Genomic DNA, 24,197 nt, shown 5'->3' with positions numbered 1-24,197 from the left:
CACATGCAGCCTGTGGGTCTTGTTAATGCAGCTGCCAAAACCACTGTGCTGACATAGCTCCAGAACACCAGAGCTGAACGATGACAATGCTGCCCCACACCCCTGTTGCCTACCACCAAGTTCTAGGTCTTAATTTGCCCTTGGTCACTAAAGTCCGGGGCACAGGAAAAGGGGAGGGGTGGGGGGAGTGCAGTGGCAATGTTCACTGCTCCGCTTCCAGAGCTGCACCAATGCAGCAGCTGCAGCAGCCATGCTGACAAGAAGCTGCTCTGCTGCAGGATACAGATCTGGCCCATGAGATGCCCTGCAGTCTGGATCCAGCCCACAGGGCCAAATTAGATCTGCCCCCTCTCCCCACCCTGCATAATGCAAGTCATTAAACCCGTAGCATGATCATCACACTTCCAAGATGAACAGGAGTTGAACACAACAGAGATCACCCCACTGCAGACAAAGTTATTATCATGCATTTCACCCCATGGTAAAAACAGAGAAGCAAATTCTACACTAGACCAATTTTTACTCAAGCAAAGCTCCAAAGGAAATCAGGAGAACCAAGTGTATGATGCAGGATATCAGACTGGCAGTAGGTGGTGTAGACAAGGGAGTCTGACTGTCTTCTCCATCATGCTGGCAGACAATACATTTTAACTTGGCTGGTTTATAAATCAACTGAGACCAGAATTGGGCCCAAAGGCTGCCAAAGAGATGTTCATGAAATACAGCTGTGCTGTATGTGGCATGCACACTGCAGGGAAGGCTCAAACAGGCTGGAGGTCTGTGTTTTGAATACTGTGTTTCAACCAATGCTACCGAGTAAAAGGAAACTGGTTCCCCCCACACGTCCCCATCCAATTCAGGCTGTCTGTGCTTCACAGCTTGGCCCTTCCCAACCAGGGATACTACCGGTGTCTAACCAGGGGCTGCACTCGAGCAATCAAACAGCCAGAAGCTCTTCCCCCGGTCGCAGTCGGCGGGAGGCAGGGCCGGGCCCAGGGGCGCGCTCGGATTCCTGCTCCACCCACGGGCCGAGGCGCAGTGCCCAGCCGCTCAGGGCTGAGGGCGCCGCCCTCTCCGTGGCTCATCGTCCCCGACCTGAAACCGCCTAAACCCCCCGCTCCGCAAGCGGTAGCAACAACCCTCCCTCCCAGGGGTCCTGGCGCTCCCCCGCTGAAGCTGCTTTAGTGCAGTGTTTCTCCGCCCCGCCCCGCCTCGCCACGACCCAGACGCGGGTTGCAAGAATATTTCGAAGGGGCAGAGGGGCAGCGGGAAGGCGCCTGCCTCTGCCAGCGGGTGGAAGCTCCCGCCAGCCGCCGCGTCCTTGTCCCTGGAGAAGCACGTGCGCTCGGCACGCCGCTGAACCCCCTGGAGGAGCGGAGCCCAGCTGCGTCCCGCTGCCTGCGCCGTGCCCGGGCACGGAGGCGTTGCCCGCGGGCGGAGATGGGGAGGTGACGTCAGCAAGGGCTGGAGACTGAAACTAGCCGAGATCAGCGCCGGGAGGGGCCCCACTCCTCTGACGTCGTAGAGGGCGTTTCTCGCCGGACAGAGGAGGGGCCGGAGCGCACGTAGCCCCGCCCACTGGAGTGTCCGCAAAGGAAAGGAGGGACAGGAGGCGGTGTAGCGTCACATCCGGGCCCTGACACCTCCCTGTTAAGGTCACAGGCGCTCCCCGCCCGTCGCGTTATGTAACATGGGGGCGCCGCCATTGGCCGCGGGACCGGATATGGCGTGGGCGGGGGGCACCGCGGCTGCGCGTGCGCAGTGTCGGGCCGCCATCCTCCTCCCTCCTCCTCTTGGGCAGGCGGCGGCGGTGGCTGCTGCGGGGCCCCGCGGAGCCTTCCCCAGCGCTCGCCAGCGCCTCGGCGGCCGGACCCGGACCGGTACCTAGACCGGGTGAGCGGCGGCGAAACGGGCCCGGGGCGGCGGGAGGCATCCCCGGGCTTGGGGGGCCGGGGTAGCGCTCGGGGTTGCGGGGCGCGGCCTGCCCTGCCTCCCCTCCCCTCCCCTCCGCGCGTGGAAGTGGAGCGGGGCCGTGGTCAGACCCGGCTCCCGCCGCCTGTCAGCGCCGTCCTGGCCTCACGGCTGCGCCGGCAGTGCCACCTCCGCGGGGTGCGCGGGTTTCGAGGGAGCAGCTGCTGAAACCGCTGACACTGAAACCCCCGGGCAGCTTCTGACCTTCCGAACGCTTGTGGCTGACGTGTCTTTGCCCGGTGCCGCTGTCTGCAGAGCTCCTTCCCGAGCAGGCGCCTGGAGCTGGAGCTGGTTGAGACCCTAGGTCTGTGTGTCCTGCCTGGTCTCCTGGGTCACCACTGCCGAGCGCAGGCACCACGAACTTGCTGTGCTGGCCTGCGTTTGCTCGTGAGAGAGGACTGCTGTGGGATTTTGATCTTCCTCTGCTTTCTCCTATCTCTGCAGTTCTTTGCTGTGGCTGGGAGCTAGAGTTATTTTGACAGTAAGCCCTGTCAGAGGGTTTATCAGGGGGCTAAAGCTATTTATTCAGTCTGAGTCTCATCTTAAAACAGGTGTAGTCAGGTCTGTGGGATGTGGCAGGCAGGACTGAGGCCTAGCCTCAGGGGTCTAAGGCAAGCTGGGCAGCCTATGGTACAGGGCCACAAATGGTGTGGGCTGTCTGCATAGCACATGGCAGGTCAGTGGGGAAGGGCAATACAACAGCAGCACACAGGGCAGGGAGTAGAAAACAGCAGTCAATTGAACAGGAAGCAGAACTGCAGGTCAGGTAGGGGAGGGGGGATGGTAGGAGTCTAATTCGTGTCATGCCTGCCAGAAAGGTTACACCCCCCCCCCCCAACTCATCTGGAAGTCTCTCCCGGTAAAATGCAAGCACCTTTTGGGCAGAAACAATCTGCTTGTTCAGAGCCTCAGGGACTAGATTTCTTAGGTGCTTTTTTTGTAGTGTAGGTAATGCAAGCTATCAAAAACTCTCAAGGAATAAACAGCAAGAGTAGATGTTTGGAAAAGTTTAAAGAAAATATCCATTGTATTATATCATGAATTCTATGTTGTTACAGTCTTGAAAAATGCGACTTTAAATGAAATGATGTTAAGTGAATCCAGTTACGTCACAATAGCGACTTACTAGCAGGTGTCAGCCAAACAACGTTATAACTGAACATTGCATGACTTTAAACAAGTGTGTTCTCTAATAGATCAGCGATGTAATAACGAAACAATGTTAACCGGGGCCACATTAAGTGAGGAGTACCTGTAATTGCTTCTCCTTTCACGCTTGGTGATCACACTGCTATCTCCTTCCCTTCTCTTGCTAATTCTTCCTTATTTCATTATTCTTTTCTTTATGTACTGCCTAGCTCTCTAGTCCTTTCCTGGTCCCTTGAAGATGCTGTCCAGTATCTCAGGTCCTTGTGCTGTAAACCTGCTGATGGGTCCTGAGGGCAGCACTGACATTCTGTATCCAGCAGCAAACCATGGAGGCAGTGAGGCTGGCTGGCTGGCTCTTGGGTTTAATCTCATTTTACGGACCCTTGCTCTTCATAAAGATCAGCCTCGTGCTTTCAGAAACAGCCTGGCATAAGAACGTGTTCCAAATTACTAGCCAGCTTTCCACAAATCCCAAGCCAGCATTCTGTGGAACCAATGCTACAATTTGGAAGCCACATTCTTGCCACTCTAAAGGCCTAATTCAGGTTTTATATGAAAGGTATTTGGACTTCCTAATAACTTCCTTAACCAGATGTGTTCTAAACTTGATTTTTTTCTGTAGAAACAAGAACATTTAAAAAAACAAAAAACAGCAACATGACTCTATTGTTGATGCAATGAAAACATACCAAAAAGATGGTCTGTTAAAGAGCACCCCTTATGAAGTTTCAAACTGGAACCTGCTAAAACACTATTCATGGGTATAGGGGAATTCATATATTTGCACCTGGGGGGAAATGGGGATGGGAGAGGAATGCTTTTCTTCAGTTCTTTTAAATCTACCTGCCTTATCTTAATTATTTTTGCGGGGATGGTGGGGTATCTATATTGATCTGGGGCTATATGATAGACAGTTGGTCTAATAAAAGATATCAACTTGAACCAAACAACTTGGAGGTGGGTTGATGTTTCTAGCAAGCTTTCAAATAACACAGTATCCTTTTTCAAGCTAAGTGGAGTGCAGAAAGGGGTGACTCACCTGAAACTACTGACAGATTCCTCAGTATAGTCTTATCTGAATTATGGCACTTGTAGGGCATGTGGAGAGCATGTATGACTTGTGTGTTCATAACAGTGGCTTCTTAGTCAGCTAACCCCACAACTCTTGATGTTTGTAGACTAAATATTCTTCTTTGTTTGTAGATATGGCTCGTGGACAACAGAAGATTCAGTCACAACAGAAAAATGCCAAAAAACAAGCTGAACAAAAAAAGAAGCAAGGACATGATCAGAAGGCTGCAGCCAAGGCTGCCTTGATCTATACCTGCACTGTCTGTAGGGTAAGGAGACCTGAAGAAAAAGCATTCCTGTGGGCAACTCTTCCAGCCTAGCATAGGACTTTTATAGGATGAAGTGGTGAAAACGACAATAAAGTAAATATTTCTGTGGTAACAGTGAGTTAAGTGGCTAGTTGCTAGTAATATTTGTATTTACTATGCTATGTACCCCATATAAAAATCCTACAGCACAGTCAAGTAATAAGTATCACTTAGTTATGGAGAATAGAAATAACAAAGGCCTGCACATTGTAGTTTCCAGGCTTCCATGTTTGCATTTGGTGTGCAGAAGAAAGCTTCAGTCAGTCTGAGATCAATTTGTCTTGATTTATAAAAGAAAAGTTGCTTTTCTGTTTGTGGGGTTAGTCTGTCCTGCTATTGCCAGTTGTGGAATTGTACTAGGCACTTTAACCAGGACTTTGTATATAGTAACTTTTAACAGAATAATTGGGTTGACAGGATTTAAGCAGCTAATCCAAGTACAACTTTCCACCTTACTGGCTCTCGTGAATGTAATAGTTTTGGAGATGAAGGGCAAACCTTCCTTCCCTCTTACAGAATGCCTTCATTTTAAAGTGCCTGTCCTTGAAAAAAACTGTCACTTTTAATAAACCTTAACTAGAAGCTTCCAAGTTGAGGGCTTCTGGCTTCAGTACGCACACCTATGTCTTAATTTTTGCGAAATAAACCCATTTTTCCTTGCACTGTAATTTGAACTTGCCACCTGCAAATGTCTGAAAACAATGAACTGATATTCTGTACCATGTAATGAGTCGGCAGATGCTACAAATAACTCCTTAAGACACTAAATACTTTATTATTATTTTATTTTTAGTACCAAAAAAGCAAATTGAAGTTAATTGACTTGACAGCTGTGTAAAGGAAAAATATTTATTGTCCCTTTTAAAGTTGAAGAGGGAGATAAGGGTACAGGCCCCCTCCATATTGGGATCTACAACTAGAATAGTTCTGTGATGTGCTGTCAAATAAGCCTCTGCAGAGGCACTCAGTCAAAATGAGCACATTGTACTACAGTTCTCTCAGCAGTGACCTAAGACAAGTGTTGGTGAGTGATTCCCTAAAAATCATATTTAAACACCTGAGTTCTGGTGCAGAGTAGGGTCAGATGCTCTAACCTGCTAGTGGTAAGCTTTAGCATACAGCTTGGCTAGTCTGCTGAAATAATTAATACCATAATCATGAATTCGAGAGATCCAATTCATCAAGAATACAGGTCCAGTCCTAGTTCCTTCTTAGAGAAGAAAATTTAGGTTTGAAATTAGGAGGAGCAGTTTGGTGTACTTTTATTCATCTTTTCTTCAATGCATAAACTTAAATGCCTTTTTTTTTTTTTGTCTTGTCCCTTTAATCAGACACAAATGCCGGACCCCAAGACCTTCAAACAGCACTTTGAGAGCAAGCATCCTAAGACTCCCCTTCCTCCAGAACTGGCTGATGTTCAGGCATAAGGTTGTCCACAGTTGTTACATGGTTTTTAAATAAGTGGATTTGAGAGATGGCTGTCTGTAACCATAAACCATAATATGGGTTCGACATACCGGCTGGCTGAGACCTGAGGATTCCTTCATTTTTTTTTCCTACAGTAAAAGTTTAACTAGTGGCACATCCTTAGACTACTAAGTATCAGAAGCACTTTAATCTCTACTAGTGCAGCAGAAGGGACCTGTCTCTTGATCGAGTTATTGACACCATCTTAAATGAAAAAACAACCGTGAATGTCATGGTACAACTAATGAATGAAGTATTTGCCTTGAAACAAATGATGTACATTTTGTCCAGAGCATTCTTATTTTACCTCTTGCCATACAGGACTTAATGGAACTGGGGGTTGTTTAGTGGATGGCCATGTAAGGCTTCTTATATTGCATAGCATAAAGGATGTGCCATAAATGTGTATAAATGCAAATTTTTCTACATGTGTAGAGGGGGAAAAAAATTCTTAAGAATTTAAAAGCGGGGGTAGCTAAGGTAATGTTGCATAATAGCAAGAAAGCCTCAAATGGTTTGTTACAGGACTGCAGTACCATAGTTTTCATTCATGGGAACTAAGCAAAAGATAGACCATGTTACGTAACAGTTTAGCTTAACTGAGTTATTCTTGTTTTTTATAGGTGAATTCATGGCACCTATTGACTCTTCTACTGTCAGACCTTACATAACAAACCTGCAGCTGCTTTTCTAACAAACTGTTGATCAACAAATATGAAGGGGCTACAGAAACATTCATATTTTTATGCTGTTCCCTCTTGGGCTTCATGCAAAGACAATTCTGTGTAAATGTACAGTTCTGCCCTATTTGGAAATCCTGAAAATCAGTCCATACTTGTGATAAAAATTTTTTACAATTGTAATTATATTGATGTTCATATTGTGTAAAATAACTCATTTAATAAAGTAGTACTTTGATTTTTACAATATCACAGGTTAAATGCTTGTAGAAATTCTGTTTAAACTTTCCACATTATCTGCCTTATGAAATCCTAATGAAGACAAAGTGGAATTCTCCCCATCCCACCAAAAACTGCAGTGGTCTCATTCTACTGAAAGTGATGCACATCATAATAAGTTTGATCTAAGAAAAGAGGGAAAATGCTTGTATATTTACCTTTGTGTGCTACCAGCTTGAGTCAAGAAATTTAAATCTTTTGATGACAGCTCAAGCGGCATTAGAATCATGAAACTTCTATTTCTTGTTCCATGTATTGGGGAGTGTCAGTACTACAAGCCATTTGGAACAGGATTCCTTTATTGTAAGGGAACTTGTTCCTTGGAGTCATGCACTGGAGAGACTCTTGCTAGACAAGTAAACCTTAATATTTGGTAGACAGCTGGCAGAGCTTGAGAGTTAAGAACATCTAACAATCTGTTGGCATGCTGGTTTGAATACAATTAGCAAATGCTATATCAGGTTGAAGTAATTCTGCTTTTGGTTGTAAAATTTTACCTAAATAGTTGGTGTACGCAAATAACTAGTCAGTCACAGGTTTCCCCTCAAATGTCTCTGACTGTGTTTCTGTAACAACTTTGCAAGAGAATACAAACTAAATAGTGGTATTTTTCAACTAACTTTAAAGTTAGTACTGTTTCTTTCCTTTCCAACAGGCTAACTAGAAATTACATAGCTAGTTAAGTTTTAGTCAGTTCTGACTTATAAGTTATCAAGGAAAAGTTGTGTAAAATTGAACACACCCAGCGAAGAGCACTTGAGGAAAGAGGATATTCATTTAGCTTTAATAATTTGGGCTAGATTCTAATCTCAGATGTGAAAAAGCAATGCTAGTATATTTCAGAGTGCTGTCTGAGGGTCTGCAGTATGGTAGGACATCCTAAAAGCCTATATATAGTATAGGATTACCTAACAGTCAATTTTTTGAAATTGATTGCAGTGAGGGACACTCATACTATGAATGAGGGACATGCATTCATAGTATGAATTTCTCAGATTTGTTATTTGTCCTTGCTTGTAATAGGTCTTTCATTTCTGGCAGATCAGATAACTCCTGCTACATGATTGGACTCTGCCCGACTTCCCAATGGCATCCTAAAATACAGAACCATATTCTTGAAGACTGATTCACTTAAAGGAATGCATGAAACAAGTGGTACTTCTAATATATCAGTCAAAGCCTTTGTCTCTGTCCACCTATTTACCCTTTAATTTAGCTACTTTTTGGAGGTTAGCCTTCTAGCCATCTTACAGCAAGGTGTATTTCTGTAAATGTTCACTTTGGCCTGAAATTCAACTGCATTACAGTTGCTCTGGGATAAGGTAGTGGTATACAGGTTTTATAGATCTTGCTATTGAGAATAGTCCACTACTGCACTTGTACACCTGACATCAGAATGTAGCCCTTCATTTATTTCCTTTTAATTGTTCTAAATCAATCCAATAATTGTATTTTGACAGACTCACTCCCAGGAGGCAAGAAATCTTTCAACTTTGTCCTGTGGGGTACTTAAGTGTTCTGATGGTATAGTTTGTCTAAGGAATGAGTATACACCAAGCAAGATGTTTCTTGCACTGATTGATACTTGGTAATCTGCTGTTAACCTGACTTATTTTGGGATGCATCCTTAAAACTCAAGTCTCAAAACAAAGCACATGTTCTGTTGCTTGAATTGAGATTGTGTAGCACCAAATAAAAATGACTTTGTTTCATAACATTCGCAGTTAACAAGCAAATAAGCTGAAAAGCTGCATTATGCTGGTAGGACATAACTTGCTTGCATAAGAATCTTTTGCTGTATTTTCATAACTGTATGACTCTTTAATATGAAAGCATCAGTATCAACTCTTTCTTTTAGAGTAGAAGGTATGGGTGATCTTCTATTCTATTAAAATTCCTACTTGCAGCTGTTACAATCTGATGTTGTAATAATCTAATCAGTAAAAACATCATGAAATTGTTTTGGAAACTCAAAAGTGCAGGACTAAATGGGGGAATTGTCCTCATTGGTATTACCTGCACATGCTTGTATTGATTTAAAAGGATGCAGGTAAGAAGTAGGTGAGATCCTCTGCTCTCCTGATCATATGGATGACACCCTGTTAATTCTGGCTAAAAAGACACTGTTGTGCTTTGTAACGTGTCTGATTAAAGATGATTTAAAACCTGAAGTGCAAAATGTGATTTCCTGCCTGTTAAAAGCAAGTGTCACTGTACTTTTCATACACAAAGTTGGGTGATGCCTGGACAGTCTTGAAGCTTGATGCTATTGACTACAAAAATTAAATATGGCAGGGCAATGTTTATACATTATCCTATGAGCTCTAGATGAACTTGTCAGGGGTTGCTAAGAATATTGGCTGTAACAAGCATTTGTAGAAAGAAGTACTTAACTTGTGCATCTCTGAATCAGTTGGTCTGTTATGTGCATCTACATTACCCTACAGAAATCTGGCAGAAGGCAAAGTTTTGCAAATGGAACAAAGGCTGGGATCCTCAAAGGTACTCAGCTATCTAGTCTTTCCGTAGGACTTAAGTGCTTCTGAAAATATGAGTATTTACTACTCATGACTTAATTCAGAGGGGACTGAATATTCCTAATGGAAATCCTAAGTCATTCAGGTAGTGAACCTGATTTCACAAAATAGTATTAAAATGTATATTTGGCCAATCCTAGGAAATAATAGTCCCTTTCCTCCCCCCATCACACTATAAATATCTGCCTGCATGAAGATCAGAGCCGTGAAACAGAATCCAAATTGTTTAATATGTAGACTTAAGCAATACTGCAGGACAAAGGAGGGATATAATGTTCTGGAAATCCCTTTAAAGACTTCCTCCTACCTGTTAATTATTTTGTTGTGAATTGAGATATTCTTGGTATAAAAGTTGTATAGCAATGAACAGATTTTCAAGACTCCATAAATTTGATATTCAAATGCACTTCTTGTCATCCTTTTTGAAAATTAACAGATAAAAAGTACAGCTTATGTATCATTCAAATGTGAGTCAAGGTTTAAGACTAGTTTGTTTTTTTAATGAAAGTGAAAGTTTAGATAGTGTCTACCTTTGTCAAAAGTTGTAGCACATGAAAGGTCTGCCCAGTAATGCTGACTCCAGTTAACGAATGAACTAAAGTGAGTGGCCAATTTGTGCACATCCTCGCACTAGCCTGCTTCTGAGTTTTCTGTGGAAGAGCTGTATTCTACAATATTCAGGGCTTTATGCTATACCTTTTCTGGACTTTAAAGACTTTTCATTGACTTGTATCAAACATGTCTGTGGAATCTGGTTATTTAGTACATGCTATTATGTATTTCATGGTACCACCAGAGATGCAATTAAAGCCCAAATAATGGGGAAGAATATCAAAGGTCCTGTCCATGCCTATAGAAATTTGCTAGCAGCAGCAATGGTTTTAAAATGTTATGAGACTTTCTGTTTGTATTCAATAAGGTTTTGACTACCATCATTTTAGGAACTCCATCAAAGATCTGTTGCTCTGCCAATAAGTATTATGCATTTTATATGTTAATGTAAATGAAGTTGGGCTGAAATTATAAGAGTTGAAACTGCTAAGTTTTTTTAAATTTAATGGATGATTTATTGGTATCAATTTGTATGGTCACTAACATTAGTTGGGGTCTGATTTTCAGAAAGTATTTGGACACTTTTGTCCTCTAGAAATAATCTTTTCTCAATTTCAGCACCAAAACAGTAGTCTTTGACTTTTGTGGGCGAAACCAACATGCTCCCCTCGTTCTTGGTTGTTAGTTTACATTCGGGTTTTTAATTATTGTATTTTCTCACATACAATACACACCTTTCCCCCAGAAAATAAACTCCCCAAAACTGGGGTGTTTTAAGTGGAAAGGCTGACTCTTCAGCCTGGAATAGAAGATCCCCCTTTTATTCCTGCTCCAAAACCAACTGCCTAATGGTATCAGTGGAATTTCTCTTCAGGCAGCTGAGAGTCAATTGATTTAATGGCTGATTGTTCTTTACTCCATAGGTGTTAACAGTTGACTTTCCTTTTCAAAGGTCTTGATGTTCCACTAGTCAAGCTAACTGTCCTACTAGCAACTTTGCTGTCTGCTAGCTACTCCTGGTCTCTCTCCTATTCACAGCCTTGCACTTTTCAGTTCTGACCCTGCTCTATACCGCCATAACTCTGAAAGTTGTCTTCTGCTTCAGTCTGCCTTCCTAAAAATGATGTGGCTTTTTTATTCTGAAATGTGTTGTATGAAAAAAAAATATGGTATGTCAACTACTGGCTATCTTGCATAGAAATATGAAGCTGAAGACTGATTCTGCTTCACAGCAGGTAGGTGTAACTGTGGATCGCGACCCCCTGGGAAGTCATGAACAACTCAAAAGGGGGTCACAAATTCTCTTCCCTTCGTGGGGAATTCGGCACAGGGGACACAACGGTGGGAGTCTACTACAGACCTCCCACTCAAAGTCCCGAGCTTGACCAGGAGTTCGCCCGGGAACTGACTGAGGCTGCTTGCTCCAGGACCTTGGTTGTCATGGGTGACTTCAATTACCCGGACATCTCGTGGGAAGATCACTCAGCTAAATCTGAGCAGGCGCAAAGCTTTCTCTCATGCGTGGATGACCTCTACCTGACTCAAGAAGTCTATGGGCCAACGAGAGGCAAAGCGCTGCTTGACCTGATACTGGCTACGGGGGACGACCTAATCGGCGACCTAGTGATTGATGGCAAGTTGGGTGACAGTGACCACGAGCTGATCACCTTCACCATCCGCCATAAAGCTGGCAAGTCAGTCAGTAACACAGAAGTCCTTGACTTCAGAAAAGCCAACTTTGATAAGCTCAAGAGGCTAGTCGGTCAGGCCCTCAGGGACCATGACCCCAGGGAGATGGGAGTTCAAGAAGAGGGGTTGCTTCTCAAGGAAGCAATCCTCAGTGCACAAGCTAAATCTATTCCAACACGGAGGAAAGGCAGCAAGAAGGCACAGCAGCCCCCCTGGCTCTCCAGAGACCTAGCGGACCTACTGTGACTAAAAAGGAAAGCCTACAAAGGATGGAGGACGGGATTCACCTCCAAGGAGGATTACTTTGCGCTGGTCCGGTCCTGCAGGGACCAAACCAGGAAAGCCAAGGCTGCAACTGAACTCCAACTAGCTTCAGGCATCAAGGACAACAAAAAGTCCTTTTTCAGATGTGTGGGGAGCCGGAGGAAAAGCAAGGGCAATGTTGGACCCCTGCTAAACCAGATGGGGCAACTGACAACTGATGCCCAGGAAAAAGCCAACCTATTAAATAGGTACTTTGCATCAGTCTTTCATCAGTCACACGGGATGCCCATGCCTGCTATGGGACAGGGAAATCTGGGTGAGGGGGATCCCGTACCCACCATCAATGCTGACTTCGTGAAGGAACACCTTGAGAAGCTGGATACCTTCAAGTCAGCCGGCCCTGACAATCTGCACCCCAGGGTACTCCAGGAGCTGGCGAGCGTCATAGCCCAGCCCCTGGCACGGATCTTTGACAACTCCTGGCACTCTGGTGTAGTGCCCGAAGACTGGAAGAAGGCCAATCTGGTGCCGGTCTTCAAGAAAGGGAGGAGAGTGGATCTGGCTAACTACAGGCCCATTAGCCTGACTTCTATCCTGGGGAAGATCTTAGAAAAGTTTATTAAGGAGGCCATCCTTGAGGGACTGGCCCAGGCTAACATTCTAAGGGACAGCCAGCACGAGTTTGTTGCGGGTAGGTCTTGTTTGACCAATCTCATTTCCTTCTATGAACAGGTGACCTATCACCTGGACAAGGGAGAAGAGATTGATGTCATATATCTTGACTTCAAAAAAGCTTTTGATCTGGTATCCCATGATCACCTCTTGGCCAAACTGCCCAGTTGTGGCCTTGGCTCCACCACGATCCGCTGGCTGGGAAATTGGCTTCATGGTCGGACCCAGAGGGTTGTGATTGATGGCAGTCACTCATCGTGGTGCCCTGTGACCAGTGGGGTCCCTCAAGGCTCTGTCCTGGGACCCATACTGTTCAACATCTTCATTAACGATGTGGACATTGGAGTTAGGAGTGGACTGGCCAAGTTCGCCGATGACACGAAACTTTGGGGCAAAGCATCCATGCCAGAAGATAGGCGGGTGATCCAGGCTGACCTGGACAAGCTCAGCAAATGGGCAAACGAGAACCTCATGGTGTTTAACACCGAAAAATGCAAGGTTCTCCACCTTGGGAGGAAAAACCTGCAGCACCCTTATAGGCTCGGCAGTGCTACGTTGGTTAGCACTACAGAAGAAAGAGACTTGGGGGTCATCATTGACCACAAGATGAACATGAGCCTGTAATGCGATGCTACGGCTAGTAAAGCGACCAAAATGCTGGCGTGCATCCATAGATGCTTCTCGAGCAAATCCCGGAACGTCATTCTCCCCTTGTACTCGGCCTTGGTGAGGCCGCAGCTGGAGTACTGCGTCCAGTTTTGGGCTCCACAATTCAAAAAGGATGTGCAGAAGCTTGAGAGAGTCCAGAGGAGAGCCACGCACATGATCAGAGGTCAGGAAAACAGATCTTACGATGACAGGCTGAGAGCCACGGGACTCTTTAGCCTGGAAAAGCGCAGGCTCAGGGGTGATCTGATGGCCACCTATAAGTTTATCAGGGGTGACCACCAGGATCCGGGGGAACATTTGTTCACCAGAGCGCCCCAAGGGATGACGAGGTCGAACGGTCACAAACTCCTGCAAGACCGTTTCAGGCTGGACATAAGGAAGAATTTCTTTACTGTCCGAGCCCCCAAGGTCTGGAACAGTCTGCCAGCGGAGGTGGTTCAAGCACCTACATTGAACACCTTCAAGAGTAAATTGGATGCTTATCTTGCTGGGATCCTATGACCCCAGCTGACTTCCTGCCCTTCGGGCAGGGGGCTGGACTCGATGATCTCCCGAGGTCCCTTCCGCCCCTAATGTCTATGAAATCTATGAAATCTTCCTAGAAGTGGGGAGCAGAGCCACCACTGCAATCAAGCACTCTGTGCCACTGCCGTGCACCACTTGCTCACGCCCCGCTCATTGACCAGCTGGACTTGGGGGGATGGGGTCCCGCAGCAGGATGCCCAGACTTGGGTGTGAGGAAGTGGTGTGCAGCACGTGGTGGCGGCCCCACACCACCACTTCTAGGGAGGCAAGAGAAGTTTGCAGCCCCCTTGTCATGATACCAAAAAGTTTGAGAACCCATGATGTAGACTATTCCTGACATGTTCGTGTTTTTAAAAATGTTGAAGAACAGGGAGTCCAGTCTCCTGGGGTGACTTGTTCCAATGCTAAACTATATTTTTAGGTTAGAAAGCTTTCCTTAATACTTAATCTTTAATCTTTCTTGCTGCCAACAGACAGGAAACTAATCACAGTTACCTTTACCACATCCTTTACATATCAAAGCCTGGTTATAATGTCTCTTGGGCTTTCAATCTGTTTTCATAGGTCATGGTTTCCAAACCTTACATTGTTGCTTTCCTTTGGTTTATCTCAAGTTTGTCCTCATCTTTGTTAAAGTATGGTGCGGGAAGCTAGGCACAGTATTCCAGTTGAAGCATCACTGGTACAGTGGAACAGTTAGTTTCCATCTCGCTGTGATAATGTATCCCAGAAAAATGGTTATCTTTTTGTGGCAGCAGCACAATGTTGACCTGTACTCAGTGTATGGTCCTGTCCAGTGTAACCTCCAATTATTTCTGCAAGAACAGTACAGAAATCTATTTCCTAGTGTTGGGGTATTTGATTTCTCTTTAAATGTAGCAAGTTTTTGCCCCTTGTTTTCAAAACATTTCTCCAACTTACCATGTACATCATAATTTTATTCCTGTCCTACAAACTTCTTGCAACCTTTCCCAGCATGGTGTCTGTCACCTGCAGCTTTTATAGGCATATTCTCTATTCCATCCTGAAAGTCATTAGAAAAATATTGACTATAGCTGGACTCAGGATAAAAACCTGCACACAGGACTTTGAAATGCCCTCACATCTTTGCAGGAAGGCATTCAAAATTACCCTTAGTGCAATTTCATCATTTTTGCATTTCCCTTAATTTTATCTACAGCATATTTTTCTTTGATTGCATATGAGTCTGTCAAGGGTCTTAATTTCAGGAAATGATATTACAACTATTACTTTCACCCTTTTCCATTTAGCCAGTTACTCCATTGAAAAATATTAGATTGGTTTGGTTTGACACAATTTATTTTTGATAAATCTATATTGGTTGCTTTTTAATGCTTTATTTCTCTAGGTGCTCATAAGTTGATTGTTTAATAATTTGTTTCTGTATTTTTTCAGGTTTTGCAGTTAGGCTAACTGGTCATTAATTCTCCAGGTCCCTATTTTTATAGATAGTTATTGTATTTGCTATTCTCCAGTTCCCTGAGCTCTTTCCCAGTCTTACATGACTTCGCAAAGATAACTTTATAGTGCAGAGAAGTAGTCCAAGCATTCTGTAGTGAATATCATCAGGCCCTGCCAACTTGTGCAAATCTTACTCATTTAAACCTAATTTACCTGTATTCTAGGCTTCTTTCTTCTTAAAATTGTGTTAAGTAACTGGTCATAAGAAACTTCTTTTTTTCTTTTTTCTTTTTTAAGATAAGCAAAAAGGCCTCCAATATATCAGCCTTTTGTGGTATTTATTTGTTCTCCTTTCCTGTAAAGTAATGGCCCTACATTTTCCTCTTACTTTAACATATGTAATGGTTACTTTAGCTGACTGACTTTGTATGTCCCATATTAGCTATATCTTTGCAAGTGCTGAAGATGATAATGTCCATGTTGACTCTTGAACCATCTAAAAAACTGCTTACATTAATGTACTGCCAAATGTGGCCAGCCACAGTGGGCTGTTTAAACCAGATTGAAAGATGCCCACACTAGCCTTTTCAAATATTTAACATAAGTGGTTCCTTTGCAAAGTAGCGGAGGGTTGCCAACCCATGTTAAATGCAGGTTTGGTTAGCTTTATGTTCAATCGTTGTGGCCTAAGGGCCACTGCACGTAGGGATACAATGTCAAACTGCCACCCTTGAAGTGATGTCAGGTCTAACAAATAGAGCAACAGAGCAGTTCACCTGTCTGCCCTGCACCTTCCTCCTTAAATACTTTGCCCAGTGTAAAAAGTACCAAAGCTGTAAATACCTTGTGGTGATGACCCTGCAAGAAAAAAGTTTTCAAGCTGCAAACTCTCCTTTCCCCTCAACTCCAAAGGCATACGCTGTTTATATTTATTTATTCTCTCAGGCCCCTCTCATCCCACCAATAGATCTTTCTTTAGGAAAGAAGGCTTACCATAGGTGTACCATGATGCCAATAAAATTCCAACATGAGTGAATACAAGAGAGCAAAAAATAGGTATCCTACCTGGGACTGAGCTAATCCCTTATGAAGCCATTTTCAACGTCCTAAAACTGTGTAGCTGCTATTTGATCGGAGCTAAATAGAACATGGATCTATGTTCACTCTTCGCACTGCTGATTTTGACCATACCAAGCTTTTTTTTTTAATTTTTCTGATTTTCAAAGCTTTCCTTAATTCCTCCTTACCTAACCATTCTCATTTTTTTTTTTCCATATGGACACCTGCCTCTCCCATCCCACAATAGATCTTTCTTCAGGAAAGATGACTTACCATAGGTCTACCATGATGCCTATAAAAAATAGCTAAGTAATAATGCACATTTGATGGAAAATAGTAAAGTTCTAGCTAATAACTGCTATGAAGATGTGGCCAATTCCTTTCCCTTTCCACTTGTATCCCTGTGCCTTCCCCTTTGTTTGTAATAGGGCAGGAAGCAAGACTACCAATATGTATTGCACAGTCCATGGCACTGTGGGAATACTACTAGACTACAAGTCTGCACCTGTAGGGCTTCGATCATCCAGTCACGTGTCACCTGGCTTTGGATGTATATGGCTGTCCATTGCTCTGTCCCTGTGGTCTTGTTGAATGGCTGTCCCTCCCTGAGGTAGTCTCTGCCTCAATCTCGCCTGCCACGACTTTGTTTATTCTTTCAGTGGTGGGGTCCGACCACTGGGGTTCACACACATCTGGGACCTCTAGGTGGCAATCTTCCATGCGGCTCCAACCTCCCCTATACCTCGCCCTGAAACCCAGCCTCAACGGGTCGCTGATGTCTCTCTCGGCCTGACCCCCCCCCCGCCTGTTGGTATTCCGGGCTATCCCGGGGGTACATATTAGGCCTAAACCAATTCCCCAAATCTGAGTTATACCTTATGGGTCTGCACAGTCATCTCGATTCCCTCTACGACAAAAACCTTCTTCTGATTAAGCCAACGCTAGGGCTCTATACTACAGACCTCCCAACCCCTCCAAAGGTGGGAAACAGAAAAACACAAAAGAAAGAATACTATCAATGCCACTGGACTCCTGGCTACCCCAAAATGGGTCAGCCTGGCCTGAGAGTTTCTAACTGGCCCTGTCCCATGTATGCCTATGCCTGGTGACTACCACCATCTCCCTTCCATACTGTGGATCAGCTGCATGTTAGCAGGACCCTTGATGATCCCTCTAGTTCTGCCTACTTAGAGCTGCCCAGTGGGGGACACAATGCAGCTGGAGCTTATCTTCTGCAGTTCCTCCTTAGACTCTTTGTTCCCCACCTGGGGTTGCTTTGGGGGCCTGGCTGAACCCGCACTGATCCCACATGGTTTGACACCTCGTTCCGTCACTCTCCTCTCTTCCTCGGGGACAACCCTGGTTGCCACCTTCTTCCTTCTGATGTCTTGGATCCTCTCCCTTGAATCCCCCATCTGAATGAGGTGTGTCTGCCTTCTCTCTCTGTGGGCTGTCGCTGGCGTCTTCCTTAAGACGGGCTTCAAGGCAATCTTCTGCCCCATGAGAGGCGGTCCTGCCTTCTCTTACCCCTAATAGGGGTTCCAGGCATACCTTCCCTGCTGACGCACTTCCCAGTGTCTCCCCGGCTGCTTTGCCCACAACGCCTGTTATGCCTCTGTGCCGGCTCCTCCTGTTCCTCTCCACAGCTGGCTGCAGTTTTAAAAAGACATGGCTAATAAGCCGCGCGGGTCCCGTCACCACTTCCGGTTTCAGCATGGCAAGATTAGAGATTCTTCGTCTTTTCCTCTCTCTCCTTGCCTTCCCTGGGACATTCCGGCCCCCAGGGACTCCTTTGACCCCCTCGGGGTCTGTCCCTTGTATCCTCCCTGTGACAAAGTCAATGTTAATCATATAACTTTTTCTCTAGTTGAACAAAGCAGGGTTTTCTTTTTTAGCTTTTTTTATTTCTGATGCAACTTCAAATGCCAGTTGCTGTTACTTGTCAGTTATTTCCATTCTTTCAAAGCATACATATTTTCTTTGGTATAGTAGGCACTTCATGTTTGCAATACAGATCTGAAAAGCTTGCATTTCTTTGAGGTATTATTGATTTCAAGGATGAAAAGCAAATGGTGTATTTGTTCTCCCAACTCAAAAAGGAAACATGAGAATTATGTCTGTCATAAAGATCTAAAATATTTGTCAATGTTGTTTTGTGAAGTTTTTAGTGCAATTCATATGCACTATTATTCCAATCATAACAATATTTGGCACAATAGCACCTTGTCTCTAGTTGCAATTAGATCATGTATCACAGTAATAGGTTCCATGTGAAAACATTTAACAGAACTGTTTTATGAGCTGAAGTGCTTCTCTTTTTTTTTTCTCCACACAGGATTTGAGGGTGGCAGTCATCTTAGTAGACCAAGAAGCTTATCTGCACATTTTTAAATTTTGCATTGTTCAGATTTGCTGAATACCTTATTTATGAGTTGAGTTTTAGCTAGTTTAAGTATCTGGCTTTAAAAATAATTGTATTCATGGTTGGTTTCATTGTAAATGGATTCTGTTGTACTTGTTTGGGGTTTCACTAAGTTGCTCTTAAAGATGGTTTGCTGATGAAATCTAATATGTTGCACAATGACATAACATGCAAAGAACAAACAAACATGTTCTATCTGTTTGTTGCAGGGAATCACTTAAACAATATATATGATACACTATGGATTTGAGTGTGAGCTGTTTATTGGTAATGTAAATATATAGTCCCCAGAAAACCTGCAACTACCTTGAGAACACAATTCTGCAATTTAATAATTAGGAAACCCTTCAGCTTCTAGTTTGCCACCTAGGTTGGTTTGTGGTTTGTGCTATGTGCTAGAGCTGATAAAAATTTAAACTGTATACTGCCTACCTTTTAGACCTCTATCTCTTGGAAATGGTATTCAATACCCAGAGTAAGGCATCTAGGCAGCCTATACAATACACAGGGAGAGGAGGTGCTTTAAGAAATCTGATCCCAATGACTGACATCCTGAGTGGGGAACCACCGAGAACTAGATGATAGGGAATACTATATTTACCAATTAACAAGAAAAAAGGCCCTCATCTTGGATTCAAGTATGAGGTGGTGGATCAGGGCTACAGCTTGAACTGCAGCAGCTGCCTGTCCCCTGCCCCCCCAGCCTCTGCTCCCTCCCACCTGTTCCCCCTGCAGACTCATGCCGTCCACTCCTCCCTTACCCTTCTGCACTTCCAGCCTGCCCACCCATGGAAGACCTAGCCCCACGCTATCAGGGCCCTGCCTCATGGAAAATGGTGTGCAGGGGCTGCTGGGAAATGGAGCCTGGCTGCTGGCCGGATCACCCATTTTGCCCATGCCTGATCTAGCACCTCAGTTTTTGCAGCATCACTTGGCATCGGCAAATGCAATCTTGTCCTGCTGATGTCCACTGAGGATGTTACTGCCAAGATCATTCTTGTATCCTGCTGCTTTGACCATGTCAGCGCTCTGCTGGCTCCCCTTTCTTTATCACTTTTTTCATTCTCAAAGTCCTTCACAGCCTACCCGTACCCTGTTTATCATTTCTCGTTCAGTCTTAACAGGTCAGCTCCTGTCTTGGATTCACCCATGATGCCAGTCTCGTGTGTATTACCTTTTTTGCTTTGCTTTCTTTGCTTTTCCTGTACTGCCCGTCATGTGTGAGACTCTCTACAAACATCTGCAAAGCTACCTGGTTAACCTTCTTCCAGTTCCTTTTTAATGTTCTTCTGTGATGCATACAACAACGTGACAACAGCTAAACTACTGTTGTGTTGATACCACTACCTGTAATGCTGACCCTCACTGTTTCCTTGTACTGTCTCATTTGCCTATATCCAGGGAAAGTGCACTTGCACCCCTCTAATTCCTGCTCCACCCAAAGTTTAAAACCAACTGTCTAGCAGTGACAGTTGCATTTCTAGTCGGGCAGTGAGGAGGGGGTCCATTGACTGCATAGCGCATTGCAATCTAACTGCTTCCTTTTAAATTCTTTATTCCACAGGTGTTAATGACCCTTTTTCGCTTTAGTGGTCTTGGTTTTTCACCAATCAAACTAGCCTTTTTTCTACAATTCTGCTGTTAGCTGCTCCTGGTAATGAAGCTCCAACTTCACAGCCCTGCAGATTGGTTTTTAACTCATTCCAATGAAGCTATATTTGTTTTTCCTTCCATCTTTAACTGAATAATATATCCCTAGGCCCCTAGCGTGTCGAAGAGCTTCTGAGTTATTTTTAACTGGAGATAAATGTATTGTTTTACAGGTGATGATGCACATGATCATTCACACCTCACCATTTTCAAAATTCTAGATCCACCATGCCTGTATCCATCTGCTGTCTTGTGTCTTGTATAGTAAGCTTTCTGGAACAAAGACTGCCTGGTTCTGCATTTGGTCAACACCCAGCACAATGGGATCATTGGCATGACTAGAGTTTTAGGCACTACAGCAGTGGCTTTCAACCTTTTTCCATTTGCAGACCCTTAAAATTTGGAATGGAGGTGCAAACCCTTTGAATTGCAAGTGTGGGTATTCACATACTTTTGATTGACCATAGATATCTTTTACAGACTCCTTAGACTTTCCCCTCGTTCCATGGACCACACGTTGAAAACCACTGCACTATGCCAACAGAAACAAATGTGTTGACATTTCACCTAGAAAAAGACTGTCCCCTGGACAAAGTATGCCATACCCTGACAGAAATTATCACCGTTGCTAGAAGCTGAACAGTCAATCTCCTTTTAATGACTGGTTTTTTGCCCTTGTGATTGTTTAATACAAGCAAGTTATTTTGTAGGTCAAAATCATGGTGTTCCCTAGGGCACAGTAAGTACCTTGTGTGATCAAGAGTCTCTGAATTTCCCTCACAATAAACGATTATAAATCACTTGTCCTGCATGAGTCTTGCATCTGCACTACAGTTTCAGTCTTTGAAGATACTATTTAGTCTCCAATATGAGAAGTCATACAAAAATGCCCCTTCCAGCCCCACAACACTTTTCACTGGCGCCCTTTACTTCTCTGCACCATTCTGATGTCTAATCCTCCAGGCAGAAGGATTGAGAATTTGGGAAGATGGTGATGGGGGGGAGACCAGGAACAAAACTGAACAGGAACAGGAAATGCTTGTCCATTGTCCCTCCTGCAAGAACTAATACACCATTCCCAAGCTTAAAACATTCACTATATTGAGCTTCGTTGTTTCACAGCGAAGTACCTGAAACATCACTGAGAAATATAGTCCTGATTCACGGCTGTACATTGAGATCCTGAGCCTGAGAGCTTACACCTTGCATTTTACCTCGGAGCAACTTTTAATCTACTAATACAGGAGTGTTCAACCTCTGACCCCCAGGCCAAATATGGTCTGCAAAGCCATGGTGTCTGGCCCACGGAGCTCCCCTGACATCAGGAAATTTGGTGATGGGGAAGCAGTAGCAACTAATATGGCCACCTCCCATGCTGCCAAATTCCCAAACCCCATGGCAGATCAGAGCCAAGCCATGCGCTTCCTCCCTTCCACCCCTACCAGGCTGAATTGGGGACCCATCCAGTTCCTTTCCCCCATGGGGCTGGGTTGGGGCCAGGCTGTCCTCCGCTGTCCCTGTGTAGCTGGATGGAGTTCTGCTGTGCCTACCCCAGGTGCCAGATTGGGATCACCAGCCAGATCCAGCCTGCAGATGGACCAGACACTGCCCCTCTGGCCTGCTGGGCAAGAAGGTTGAGTACCACTGTACTACCACCTGAAACCTGTGTTTTATTAAAGTTTTGATTTACTGCAGAAAATCATTGCTGTAAAATCTATTTTCTAATTAACCCATCCTTTTTTGTTCCTCCACTTTCACAAGATCTCAAGTCATATATTCTTCACTTAACACTTTTTTGGGAGGACATAGGTATTGTACATGAAAGGAAGTTAATACAAAAATCCCATACAGGCATGATGCAGAAAAAGAGCAGGAAATGCAGAGCCTCTAAAAATGAACCAAATTGTCCAATCCAAGCAGGTAGGGTTCACATTCCCTCCACCTGGGACTAATTACATAGACAAAGGTTGCAGGACTCACCATGGCAATTGCCTGAACTGTTTACTGAAGCTATTAGATTTATTTAATTAGTTTTCAGGCACCTCCTGAAGTCACCTAATCTGCAGGAATTCTCCATATCCTCCAGCACAATTATATAATGTAGAAAGAATAGAAGATCACATCTACCCAAAGCCAACTATTTAGTTGGTGTAATAAAAGCTATCACCTACCCAAGGAATCTTGCCTGCCTATGTCCTTAGACCAGCATGGGTACAACCAACAAGCCTGGGTCCTAATTTTTTTTAATCCATATTATTTCTTTTCCATATTGCAATTATATTTTTGCCTCCAAGGGCCTGATCCTATACTTATTCAGGAATGCAGGAGCTTTGTCACAATTGTAAGTAATATGTGGTTTTGCAGACCCCAGAAAACTACACAAGTAGCTAGCTACAATGGGAGCATACTTGGGCCCAGAATGCCAAATTGCAAATTTGGCAGATGGCTACATGTGCTTGCTATCTGTTCCCCCAATTAACACATTTAATATCCTAACTTATTAACCTTTTTACAGTCGTGGCCTTATGTTATACAGTAACACTTTAAATATGGGTCTCCCTTTATTTTCAGATAGAGCTCAGAGTGAAATGCCCCCTTAGCAGGTATGAGACTCTTGACTTGTTGCTGTTGTTTTAAACAAGCCAAGTGATAATCAATTCTGTCATTAACACCTCCAGAAATTCAGAAACAACAAAGCTTCCATTTTTTCTGTGTTAAACTGACTCATGAGATCACATAATTAAAATCATTGGGCTAGATCCTGCTTACCCTTTTCATGTAAGCAGTGCTTTTGACTGAAATGGGAGTAAGAAGAGAATTTGGTTCTTTTCTGTATTAATAGCGTCCGCCCATTGACTGCAATGGAACAGGCTGACTGCACAAATGAAAGCACCCTGAGGAAATAGCAAAAAAGGCTCAGCTTGATGATACAAACTACACAGGCATAAAAGTACATTTTGTTCTGTTATTAAGCAGGGAGATTTGGGATCTAAAAGTGTCTCTGCAGCCCATCCATTTTCTACTCCTACTAAAGAAGATAAAACTGTCCACAGCTGTAATTGTTCTGTCCAGCTCTTACATGCCAGAGAGAATTAATCATGATCTGAAAAATCTACTCCTCTTGGTTTCAAAGAAACATTCTTTTATACTCTAAATATCTATTGACCTTTGAGCCAAAGGACACAAAAGACTCCTGTCCCTGGTATTCTGGAAGTGGCTTTTTAGAAGTTGACAATATAATGAATGGTATAGCTCATTATGGACATTCCTTCCTTATTTTTTTAAGAGTTTGATTTAAAAAAAAAAAATGATCTGGAAATGGGAACATTGCCATCCATTGCAATGTGGGAATTGCAGTTAAATTGTCTGAACAAGATTGAATGACTGTTCCCTAGAATGTGATCCTTGACAACTGGGGACATACATGTAGAATGCCAAGGAACATCAGTATGATGTCTTGTAGTCTTGGTTGCCCACATGCCTTACATGACTGATTGATAATCATTTGAGATCACACATGCACACCAGCTCCTACAACATGTGTACTGGAACCTCGCCACCAAAATAGCCTGGAAAAGGTGACACGTTTCAGCTGTCGTTCCTTTTGTGGTTCTTATAATCGAATCATTATTTATTTGCACTTTCTGTTTTGCACATGAAGTATCCCATGGAAACTCATCTCACTAAGTAAATAGTGTGAATGTTACACTATTTTTAAATCAGTGAAAGCAGCAAATCACATGCTCTCTAATTACTTCACATTTTGTACTACATAGTCCCATATTGCCCTCATGTCATCTTTTCAAGAAGA

The 24,197-nt window shown here is 43.9% G+C and overlaps 1 protein-coding gene across 1 annotated transcript; it reads left to right on the top strand.

The window, feature by feature from the left end:
* Positions 1 to 1,734: 1,734 nt before the first annotated feature.
* Positions 1,735 to 9,096, top strand: ZNF706 (zinc finger protein 706). The gene is made up of 4 exons (XM_090040444.1): positions 1,735 to 1,893; positions 4,324 to 4,460; positions 5,831 to 5,927; positions 6,590 to 9,096. The coding sequence occupies exons 2-3, from the start codon at positions 4,326 to 4,328 to the stop codon at positions 5,924 to 5,926; spliced, it is 231 nt and encodes a 76-aa protein (XP_089896570.1). The 5' UTR covers positions 1,735 to 1,893; positions 4,324 to 4,325; the 3' UTR covers position 5,927; positions 6,590 to 9,096.
* The last annotated feature ends 15,101 nt before the right edge of the window (positions 9,097 to 24,197 follow it).

Source organism: Crocodylus siamensis, chromosome 3, assembly GCF_052110815.1.
Source record: "Crocodylus siamensis isolate JL-2025a chromosome 3, ASM5211081v1, whole genome shotgun sequence".
Lineage (NCBI taxonomy): Eukaryota > Metazoa > Chordata > Crocodylia > Crocodylidae > Crocodylus > Crocodylus siamensis.
The sequence above is the reverse complement of the archived record's forward strand: the minus strand, read 5'-3'. Positions and strand labels throughout refer to the sequence as shown.

Coding starts and splice junctions, on each gene's coding strand:
- ZNF706 (XM_090040444.1), top strand. CDS start 4,326: ATGGCTCGTGGACAACAGAAGATTCAGTCACAACAGAAAAATGCCAAA. Junction 4,461..5,830: donor ATACCTGCACTGTCTGTAGG/GTAAGGAGACCT, acceptor CCCTTTAATCAG/ACACAAATGCCGGACCCCAA.